Here is a 12532-nt window from a genome sequence, read left to right as displayed (position 1 = left end):
ATCCAGCATCCAATTTTTCCGGTGGGGGTAGGGCGGGAAAACCAGGAGTACATCCCCAGAATATTGCAGTCAAATGGGGATGTTACCAGAAAATATCCAAGTTTTGAGGGCTGTCATTCCATGCCATCCTGCATGAGTTTGAGTTGAAAAATAAGCAATCAAAAAAATAGTTTGCTGAAATATTCAGCTTATACAAGAGAATCTCTAATTTCATGATTTTTGAAAAAAGAAACAGCAGCCAACATAACACTGATGGAAGATATTGTATGTACTCATACCCAATGAGCATTCTAAGAACATAAATATACTTGTGAGACTTTCAGTCCTTAATCCAAAATACAAGAAAACAACTGACCTTAAGATAATTCAGACAAACTAACTACAAAATTAAAAGTTATACTTAAACTAGGTACAAATAAAAGTTCAATGACGTTTATTGTTTTAATTTCACTCAGTGTGTGCTGAGATTATCAGAAAAAATCCCCAAGATTGTAGAAATAGTCAAATTGCTTTCCCAATAAGCACCATCATTCTATATCAAATATGTTATAAGTCATTACCTAAGTTTCCGAATGGGCATGGGTACGAGATCCGAATACACCAGTATGTCGAAAAAAATGCCCCTGGGTACAGTAAAGCTGAGGATGTGTGTGTATACAATTTTTTTGAAATACATATACATCATTCTAAAACGAAATAGTAAATACATTTGATAGTACGATACTTCATCGTTGACCAACGTCAAATGCCAAAATCGCTGTAAAAATGATAAATATTAAATTCCAATCAATAATTAAATACTAAGTCACTAGTTTGTGCAAGCTGCCCAAGAATACGGATGTGGATGCGTTATGGTTCGGGATGTGGGTGCTGGTGTGTTTGGATGCTTACTGGGCGCACTTTTTCTCCCTATGCGGGCATCCGGAAGCACATCCATCCATACTAGTCATTAGTCATCTATATTTGATGATATTTAAAGAAGAAACAGCAGCCAACATAACACTGATGGAGAATATTTGCATGTACTCATGCCCAATGAGCATTCTAAGGACATAAAAATACTTTTGAGACTTTCAGTCCTTAATCTAAAATACAAGAATATAACTGATATACAGATAATTCACACAAACTAACTAAAGAATTAAGAGCTGTATTTAAACTAGGTACAAACAAAGTTCATTAATTAATGTTTATTGCTCTAATTGTGCACCCAGATTATCACAAAAAAAATCCCAAAATTGCAAAAATAGTCAAATTGATTTCCAAATAAGCGCCATCATTCTATATCAAAGACATTATTAGTTATTGCTGCAGTTGTTGTTATGTGTACAGAAATGGGCATGGGTGCGAAATCCGAGTACAGCAGTGTGTCAAAAAAAATGTCCCTTGGGTATAGTAAATTTGAGTGTGTATACAATTTTTTTGAAAGAAATAAACAGAATTCTAAAACTAAATACATCTGTAGTATGATACTTCATCGTTGATCAATGTCAAATGCCAAAATCATGGTAAAAATGATAAATATCGATAGCTAAGCTACTGGTGTATGCATCCTACCAAGAATTTAGATGCAGATAGGCTATGGTGAGGGATGCTGGTGCTGGTGTGCTCAGATGCTTACAGGGGTTACTTTTTCTCCCTGTGGGTGTTTCTAGATGCACCCGTAGGAGGAAAAAGCACTCCATGTGAGCATCCGAACTCACCCAAGCGCACCTGGATGCCTAGAGCTGAGAAATTTCATAAAAAGTTTTTAAAATTGACCTTTCACGTAAAGCATGTGCTTTAAAAGTGATTTTTTTATTATTCGTTTCCACAAAACCCTAAAATGACCCTAGATGAGGCCTTTCAGTGTTTTAACATATCATTTTGTTTGATATTTTGCTCTCTTCTCATTTAGTTTCCATTTTCAAATTTCGAAGGGCATGTAATTATTTTCGAAGAGAAACATTCGTGGGGTGTCAAATAGCTTCCACAAAGGAGATTTCAGTGTCTAATGTAAGCGTTTGAGTCTTTTAATGATTTTTGTCTTGATTTTAATGATTTTTTTCAAGTTTGGGATGAAATTTTTGAAGTTTTTTTCATTAAAAAAAGAAGTTAAGATCTTTGTTCTAATGTTTTTTATCTTTTTTTGCACTTGTATGCTTATATTTCTTGTTTTTTTCTAATTTAAATTTATTTAATTTATTACAAGAAGAAATTAAATTGCAAGAATGGCTAGTAGTGAATGTTTAGTGGGTGTGGAAGGAACCGATAAATTCGAAAGTGATATAGCATCTCCATTATGGAGACATACCATCAGAATTTCACAGGTTTCATGAGGTGGGACATATGTTTGGAAGTGCAATTATTGTAATACTAAACCCAAAAGTAGCTCATATTCTTGTGTTAAACTTCACTTTATGGGCCCTGTTAATAAAGTGATGGGAATGTGTCAAGGCCCAAATAAGAAGGGGTTGTCTCCTGCACAAATAGCAGAATTTGTAAAAGAACAAAAGAGATTGATAGATTAGTTCCAAGATCAAAACAAACTACTTATATTGGTAGAGTTAGAAAAAAAAATTTGCAATTACCCACTGAATCAATTGTAGCCTCCAAACATCCATTCTTGCCAGTGCTGCCAGTGAAAGATGAGGAAGAAGTACAAATTACCATCCGCAAATGAGGTCCATTTGGAAAAGGTATCTAAAATGGATGCAAGAGACATTGTTGTTGCCTCTATGCCAATGATCTCCTTTCAACTTGGTGAGATCACCATACTGACAAGAAATGGTGTCCACAATCAATAGTGCACTAGCTGGTTACACAAGTCCTGGGTTTGAAAAGAGAGGTCTACTGTAGAGACCTCCCTTTGACCAATTAGAGATTTTCAAATTGAATTGGGTGTATCTATTGATACCAATAAATGGAAAGATACCAGAAACTGTCTGTTGATTAATATTATTGCAGTGTCCGCCAAAGGGGCAATGTTTATAGGGCAGTTGATTGTGAAGGGGAAATGAACGATGCATAGTTCATTTTCAGAATTCTCATTGAGACCATAGAATTAGCGGATAGTGACAAAGTTGTTTAGGTAATCATGAGCAATGCAAAAACTTGTAAGGGTGCAGGTGCTTTGGTTGAGAAGCGATATGAGCACATTTTTTGAACACCATGCATTGTACACTCTCAACTTAGTGACATAACAAATTGGCACTCAAATAGAGTGGATGAAACACATATACGTTGTGGGCAAGGAGATCAAGATGTTTGTGACAAAACATCAAATGTCACAATCAATATTCAAATCTTTCTCCAGATTGGAATTGTTGAAGGTAAATACTAATTATTTATTTATTTTATTTTATTTGTGTCATGTTCATTTATCAATGTGTATATAAATTTGCTTATTTTTTTTTTTTTTAATGCATTATTTGCATATTGATATTGCTATTAATTTGGTTAGGTTGTTGAGACCCGATTTGCATCTCATATTATTGTTATGATACTACTTTTCAAGGTGAAAAAGGCATTGGGTCAAATGGTTATTTGCAGCCAATGGAGTGTATGGAAGACTTCACATTCAAAGAGGGCCCAAAAGGTCAATTCATTGGTCTTGGATGACAATTGGTGGGCTTCTGTGGAGCATGTATTGGAATTCACCAAGACTATCATGACTATTCTCCGATTTGTTTATAAATATGCACCTTGTTTGAAGGATGTCTATAATCGCATGGACACAATGGTAGAGAAAGTAAAATTAACAATACAAAAACATGAGAATGACCCCATAGAATGTGAAAACTTATGCAATAAGGTGGAATCAATCATTCATCATCATTGGGAAAATATGACCACTCCATTGCACCTCCTTGCATATGCCCTATCTCCAAATTAATATAAAAGAAAGTACTTTCTATGCCACAAAGATTAGCACCATATAGAGACGAAGAAGGTTCCAATTGGTACAAGCGGGCATTTGCTAGACTCTTCCAAGATGAAGAAGTGGAGAAACAAGTTAGGCGAGAATTTGGCCTATTTGCCTCAGGAAGAAGTCATGCTCTGTCAACTATTAATGACCAATATGACATGGAAGTTATCACATGGCAGTATGTCCATGATCAAAAAATTGGATACCTCCACCCTCTTGCAATCAAGATCCTCTCACAATTTTTTAAAGTTTTTTTTAACTACTTGTATTCTACAATTTGGCACTTAAAATTCTTCAATTTACTTTGCATTTTGATTTTTTAATTTTGTGAAAACAATCCAAGTTGCAAATTCTTCTACCACTGAATGGAATTGGAGTACATACTCCTTTATCCACTCAGTCAAGCATAACCGTTTGGGTTCAAAAAAGGTCAAAGACTTGGTTTATATTCATTGTCACTTGTGTCTTCTGTCATGTAAGCAGAATCACTACAAGGATGGGGCAGCAAAGCTTTGGGATGCAGCCTCTGAATGTGCCAATTTGGATGCAACCATTGAGGATCTTACTAGACTCACTACAGGTTATGATGATCGTCATCATCATTGCATGCTTACGCATGGTGCTTCTGGTGAAGGTGGAATCAATTTGGGTTCAAATGATCCCGAACTTGCAGCAGATCCAACAGATGATGATTTTTTTGATAATCCTTATGATGATCGCTGAATCGTGAACTAAACTTTGTAATTGTAATTATTGCTGAATCAATTTGCATTTAAATATTATCTTCGGCATTGATCAATGATAAAGTATCATACTATCAAATGCTTTAATAATGTATATTTCTTGCATTTTTTGTATAAATATAAATTTATAATATGTATGTATGTGTGTGTGTGTGTGTAGACACATGTACCCAAATGCATCCAAAATCCCCCCAAAAAACAATCATGTCTACACATATGGGGTTCTTGTACCCACATCCACATCAGGATTTGAACCAATAACTTGGGTTAAATATTTAAGTTTTAACTCTAACAATTGGCATTATTGACAAATTCAGTTGTCTAAGTTTTTGATCTGGTCTCTACTCGAAGACTCCTCATTGTGATCATACGTTTTATATGATAACAGATTACAACAACCAATGGTAGTTTGGGAGTCTAGACCCTGATTGGTTTAAAGGGCAGCAATGATAAGCTGTGCAGGGTGTGTTAGATGTGAGAAAAAACAAATGATTGAATATCCAATAATTTCTCTTAGTAGGAGAGGATTTCACTCTATCAGGCTAAGCATGGTTTGGCTTCCCTGCTGCAGATCAAAGCATAGCATAAAATTTACAGAGATAAAAAAATAATTCTGTAAGAAGCTGCAGTAGCTACTTGTGGAAGTGTCCAACGAACATTTAATATTCTTTTGCAGAACTTACCAGATAGAACTGTGAGAGAGCGAGTTACTAGACGGCGATACTGCTTCTGGCTTCTACCTACTTCAGTCTCAGGAATGCTCAGATGGGGTCGCTGAGCAGCATCAACAATGCGGAGAAACAAATTACTTGTATCACCCAACCTCATACTGACAGTAATCGGTGCTTCAACACCCATGTCCTGGCTTACCTGACATTAGAGATAAAGTATTAAATCAGTAAAAATTAGTATTTCCTGCAGCTGGCCTCAAAAAAATATTATCTTCCTGATGTTAGTGCTTACTATCTGTCATAAAGAATATGTTACTTCCCAAGCTCAGCAAGCCATGTATATGTATGAATGCATTTCCTAATAATAAACCATATTTCATCATATAAAAAATCACAAAAGTACGTTCACAAATCAGAGGACAAAATCTTAAATATGAACAAGCACTAATTGGACAACACAAAGTGATGTAGGCAAAGGGTGAATAACTAGGGCCAAAGGCTCACCCAGCTATCCAAACCACCCTGCAAGAGTTAACACAATGGAAACAAACACAAAGAACAGCAACCAAAGGAGGAAGAAGAGTGAATTACTTTTATTGATTCATCAAAATATCTTCATACATGCCCAGCTGTAAGGCCTTCTGGGTTACGGCCAATTACAAATACATTCACATTCAAAGATCCAACTGCAAATTCGCACTTTCAGTTCTGCTCTCTAATCTCCTTCCCCAAAAGCTTTTCTAACTCTAAGCCTAAACACTATATATACTTGCCAAATGGCTTACAGATTATTCTAGAACATTACATAAGAGGAAGGCCGACCCAACAACGGTCTGGACGCATCCCAAGAAAATATCTTAACATAAATGTCGCGAACAAAATAAATCCCGCAAGTCAGCTCGTAGAAATCACATCCAAATGTTGACACTCGGCGAATGAAGAGTCGCTTGGCGTACACTGGGTAACTCGGTTAATGAAGGGTCACTTGGCATACACTGGGTAACTCAGCGAATGAAGAATCACTTGGCGTACACTGGGTAACTCGGTTAATGAATAGTCACTTGGCATACATTGGGTAACTTGGTTAATGAAGAGTCACTTGGCGAACACTGGGTAACTAGGTTTATGAAGAGTCATTTGGCATACACTGGGTAACTTGGTTGATGAAGAGTCACTTGGCGAACACTGGGTAACTAGGTTAATGAAGAGTCACTTGGCGAACACTGGGTAACTCGGTTAATGAAGAGTCACTTGGCGAACACTGGGTAACTCGGTTAATGAAGAATCACTTAGCATACATTGGGTAACTCGATTAATGAAGAGTCACTTGGCATACACTGGGTAACTCGGTTAATGAAAAGTCACTTGGCAAACACTGGGTAACTAAGTTAATGAAGAGTCACTTGGCATACACTGGGTAACTCGGTTAATGAAGAGTCATTTGGCGAACATTGGGTAACTAGGTTAATGAAGAGTCACTTGGCGAACACTCGGTAGCTCGGTTAATGAAGAGTCACTTGGCGAACACTAGGTAACTCGATTAATGAAGAGTCACTTGGCGAACACTGGGTAACTCGGTTAATGAAGAGTCACTTGGTGAACACTGGGTAACTAGGTTAATGAAGAGTCACTTGGCGAACACTAGGTAACTAGGTTAATGAAGAGTCACTTGGCGTACATTGGGTAACTCAGTTTATGAAGAGTGAACAAAATGAGCAGGATAACAAGGCAACCCAGGATGCTCCTGCATCAAAAAGATAGCTTGTGCAGGAGTGATTAGAAACCTGAGAGCATCTAAATGAAAAGGTACCATTATTTCTTAAAATATCAGGTCTATCCAATAGACATCCATGGGACATGGATGGCACAATGTCCCCTGGCTACTGAGGACGTAGCAGCAAATATCCTACTAAAGAAGCAGCTTCAACGTGCATTGCACAATCGATCATCAATTTGTCAATGGTGCGTTGTAGTTATTTTGTTTATTCTATGCATGTTGTGGTTAAATGTATTGAGATGGCAACAGGTTTTTATGTTTTACTACATTCCACAGCATTTCAGGGATGTGGACAGGAAGTGGTAGGGGACACGTTTCCTAGAGGGTCATTAACACATTATAGAGAAAGTTGGGGAAAGAGAGATAGAGATATGCCAATAACTTATAACAACAATATTAATATGTAAATAAGTCAGAAGAGCAGTAGTATAACAGCATAATAAATTTCATATTCATTAGAACAGAAGCCTCAAACATCAAAAGAACATGGTCTATCAATATCCAAAAGTCTCAAACATTAAAGTAAACAGTCTATGAAACTAAGCCTCATTCAGGCTATCAGTATACAAAGCTCAGAACTATATGAATCATTATCACCCTTGCCAGAAGTGGATCATCTAATGATAACCACCATAGTCAGTACCAAATAGTAAACATTTTCCAAGCAAATAAAGTACAATCATATAAAGAGATAAAACGGTGCACCTTTTTAATTTCAATACTTAAGAATGAAACTTTTCAAGCATGGTATTGGGACTCGGACTTGGCATGACTCAGAAAATTAAACAATTGTAACCTTTAATATATATTTCATCAAATATATTTGATTCTTATACATTTGAAATCAGAATAGGCATTTTGATTCTCATACATTTGAAATTTATGTATATTGTTTTGATTCTCATACAGAAGCATAGAAGCAAACAAAACTTATAAAAAATAGTTTAGTATGACAATTTCTAATTCAATAACTTATTTTCAGCTTCACTCTTGTGCATTGTTTGTTCTGAAGTGAGTTGGAAAGTTATTTCCGTAATTTCTTTGAATGTCATTATGCTGCTGTGATATGTTCTCTTTTCATAAGTAACATTAAGGATAGCAACAATTCTAATAAAAGATGTTGGTCTGATATTCTTATAGGTTTTGTTAAGGGTTAAAATTAAAAAAACATAATGTCTTCTGGTTTCTGCTGTCTATTAATGACCTTTGGGTTTTGGGAAGAAAAGAAATGATTGTATGTATCAAGGGAAAAAGAGGACACTTAATCTGCTTGTAGACTCACTGTGCCTTTGATTATTGAAGAGGTGAGCTTTATCCTGAAGCTTTCAGCTGCCAGGTTTAAAAAGGTGTTGGATAAAAATTTGTAAGTCACTAAGGCTACAACTTACAAAATGGTAACTTTAGGCAATGGTGCAGTGAGACAAATCTCTCGTCTCAGCAATAGGGGAGGCTCCCTTCTTATAGCATAGGTGGCTACAGCAGAAACCTGACTGAAATTGACAAATGGGTAGTTCTCTGAATCAATTCCTCTTTTTTCAGGAATGATTTTATGGTAACAACTACTACCTGCAAATTAACAGAAGTTACCTACTCCTATGGTAATACTGGTGGTTTCGTAGTTTGACATAAGAACAACCTTTAAGACAACAATTATAACTAAATTGTTTGATTGCTAATAAGAATCCAGAGTCTCTTACAATCAATCCTTTTAAAGAATAAAATGAATAGCTAACAAGGCGCAACTCTCTTGCCAACTATCCAGGTTGAAATAATATACTAGAAATTAAAGCACAAAGTCTCTACTCCCTAGCACTTGAAGCTACTATTAAACTATAACAATTCCGTTTCCAGAAGCTCAAAGTCTTGAAAAAACAAAACCGAACGCTTAAATGCTTCACAAAGATAGATTATAAAGTGAAACAAAGATAAATTGATCAATGCAACTTAAGAATACAATGACCAACTTCAAGTCTCACAACACATAGTTTGAGAAAATGCTTCTTTATTCAATCCAGTAAGTTTTAAATCCAAAAACACGAGGCTTTCAAGTTACAAGCACTTAAGCATAGCCTTCTTGTATAAGGAAAAGGATTAGTATTTACAATGCGCTCTCTCCCTTATATAAGATAAGAAGAGAGAGAAACCTGGAGAGAAAAAGGGAAACCCTTAACCACCTTGACTTATTCTACTAACAAACTCCTAACTAACTATGACTTATTATAAGTTGCACGCCTAATGTTGTTGCAATTTGATTACATGAAGCATGTATACAACAATTGTATTTTTCTTGTATGTACAAAGTACATTGTGATGCAATGGAGCCTAGTTGGATTGATCAATGAATGATCAACTGGTCCAAAAACCCTCTTCACTGAAGTCCTTCAACCAAATGTCTTGGTAAGATGATCAAATGTGCAAGCACCAATTGCAAGTGCTTCAAGGATGATATTAGGTTATCCCAACCACTCATCCAAACAAGTAAAACCCTAATCACTAGGGAACCCTACAGACAAGACAACTTATCACAAGTGGCTCACAATGCACAAATTGACCCAATTTGGTAAAACAACCCTAAACTTCATGAAATAACCAGGTGAGACTCATACTCATGGAAATGGTCTATTTAGGTCACAAATGGAATGATCCAATGATTAAAAATCAACTGTGCAACTTCTAGCATATGGTTGCTTTGTTAAGCCACTCAAAAAGGCTAGTAGCCATTTTTGATGAAAATCAGACTTAAAAGGAAATATCTCCACACAACCTAGGGAACAAATTACAGTTTTGGACACCCTTTTGGGACTTACAAAACATACTAAGGCACCAAGGTTTGATGACACAAACAAATGGTCTTTTGTTCAATTTCTCACCTACGCAATTAGGGCAATTAGGCCTCCATTTACAAAGGAAGTATTAGAATAACCTTTATGTTTCTTTTCAATGCTCACTGTTGTATCTTATTGTATCTCTATAAATATTAGAATGTTTCTAATATTTAGGTGTAGTCTAGAATAGAATGTTTCTATTCTATTTGACTCTCCTCTTTGTATATATAGATCATTTGATCTCTGATTAATATATCAAGTATTCTGCCATTTACGTTTGTAACATGGTATCAAAGCCTAATACATTATTATTTCGAAAATTTATAATTCCTTTTGAAATTATCAGTGCATAAATTTTTCGAAATTATTCTATGCATTTCTTGGTGCTCGTTCCATTTGCAAATCGCGTTTAAATTTTTTGGAAAAAAAAAAATTTCAGAGTTTTTTTGCATTTGAAAGCGTTTGAGAAAACCTAGCTAGGGTTTCTGTTCAGATTTTTGGAAAGTCATCAACAAATCATCAGATTTGTCTGAAGATTGAAGCATCTCTACCCTCAAAATTGCGATCTTTTTGCACTCGCATTTTTTCCTACTCCCCTGTTTATGAACTCGCGTTTTTGGCTGTGGAACTTAGTGTCTTCTCCATGCGTTTTTTGGTTCAATAACGAGTTTGGCACTTATCTTCAAATCACTGCTCTGCAAATTGATGAAACCAAACACGCAAGTTATTTTTTTAGAACAAAACGTGTCGTTTTCTTATTCTAATCACGTGACTTTTGGGCATCAAAGCACTGACGTAACCTCCTTCAAAGCACTGGTCATCTGTTCATACTGCCTTTTTTCGACCACTTTTCCAAAAAATCTCCCATTTCTTGCAGATTCAACCTTCATTGGCTGCTGACTGTTATTTTGCTCAAAATCCTAATTTTTGAGGTCCGAAATTTTTTTTGGTTTCATATTTGTGATGGGTTTTTCGAGATCTCAAATGGGTCTTCATCAGATTTTTGTAGGTGCCTCGTTTTTTGTGCCTCAATTTTCGAGCCAATGGATTTGGATTCCGACAACGTATTATTTATAAGTTTTCCGAACCTTCGTCTGGGTACTTCTCTAATTTTTTTGGATCTTTCATTTTCTCACCTCGAAGTTTGTGCCATTTGAGATATTCACATATTATGAGCATCTATATCAGCAGCATCAGAAGTCAAACTCAATTAAAAAGCAAGCCAATGTTGCCCAACACTCAGAGCAGAAAGAATCTATCTACCATGCCTTTATGGCCAGTATACCTGTAGGTCATGTGAAATCTTCTGCCCGGTCCATAGATTCTGGTGCGTCCCAACATTTCACACATAGGCGTGATTGGTTTTTTGAATTCACTCCCTATTCTAACTCAGTAATCTTTGGAGGCAACGAAGAATACAATATCGTCGGCAAGAGCAATGTTCAGATTCAGTCCGGAGGAAAAAGACTCATGTTCCTCAATGAATGTTATGTTCCTAGCATGAAACATAATCTGTTGTCTATTAGTCAGATTATAAAGCACTCCCCTTAGTTGGATGTCATTTTCAGTGGAAACAAGTGTTTGATTATTGATCGTGCTTCTCGCATTACATTTGTTGTCGGTCTTGAGGATCATGGTATTTATAGGCTTGTAGATTCAGGCAATTCCCTTGAGCGTGCCTTAATCGCCAAATCATCTGCTCTCAGCAACCTCTGGCATCAACGATACGGTCACCTGAACATTCAATATCTAGTACAACTTGCTCGAGATAATTAATCCAGGGCCTACCTAATATCTAGACCCAGAACCATAGCGTTTGCGGAGCTTGCCAAGCAGAGAAGCAACATAGAACACCATTTAAGGATGGTGAATCATGGCAGGCATCTAAAGTACTCCAGCTGGTCCACGCTGATATATGTGGTCCTATGAATACTCTTATTACTGGGAACAGGTACTTCTTACTCTTTGTGGATGATTTCAGTCGCAAAATGTGAGTATATTTTCTTAAGCAAAAATCAGATGCTTTTCCTGTATTTCAACAGTTTAAAGCCCTAGTAGAAAAAGAGTCTGGTTCCCCCATCCGTACTCTTAGGACCGATAATGGGGGAGGGGGGAATTCTGTTCTTCTGCTTTCTCTACCTTCTGTTCTACTCATGGCATTAGACGTCAGTTCACCACACCTCACACCCCTCAGCAAAATGGTGTTGTAAAGCGTCGAAACCGGACCATCTCAGAAATGGCTAGGGCTATGCTAGAACATAGAAATGTTCCCAAAAAATACTGGGCAGAAGCAGTATCCACAGCTGTCTATCTTCTTAACCGGTCACCCACCCTTGCAGTTAACCATAAAACTCCTGAGGAAGCCTGGTCTGGTCGCAAACCTAAGATCAACAATTCGAAAGTTTTTGGTTCTCTAGCATATGTATGGATTCTTGGTGCCAAACGCACTAAGTTGGATTCCAAAAGCCAGAAACTCATGTTTACACGATACAGTCACACACATAAGGCCTACAAACTGATTGATGTAAGTATTGATTGTTTAATCTTCAGTCGTGATGTTGTGTTTGATGAGGAACTCGGACCATTTCAGCTCTCTGCCTCCTCGCTGC

The 12532-nt window shown here is 36.6% G+C and overlaps 1 protein-coding gene across 3 annotated transcripts in view; it reads right to left on the bottom strand.

Annotated features, from left to right (window-relative positions):
* LOC149573272 (mitochondrial Rho GTPase 1-like) overlaps positions 1-12532 on the bottom strand; it is a 175858-nt gene that overhangs the window by 12622 nt on the left and 150704 nt on the right. For all 3 annotated transcript variants that reach the window (XM_089814485.1, XM_089814486.1, XM_089814484.1), the window contains exon 15: positions 5334-5520. In XM_089814485.1, coding sequence (XP_089670611.1) covers positions 5334-5520 — 187 coding nt within the window. The remainder of the gene's footprint in view (positions 1-5333; positions 5521-12532) is intronic.

The sequence above is a fragment of the Cupressus sempervirens genome, chromosome 2 (genome assembly GCF_028749045.1).
Source record: "Cupressus sempervirens isolate cs-2001-9-10 chromosome 2, ASM2874904v1, whole genome shotgun sequence".
NCBI lineage: Eukaryota > Viridiplantae > Streptophyta > Pinopsida > Cupressales > Cupressaceae > Cupressus > Cupressus sempervirens.
This window is presented reverse-complemented; position numbering and strand designations above follow the sequence as displayed.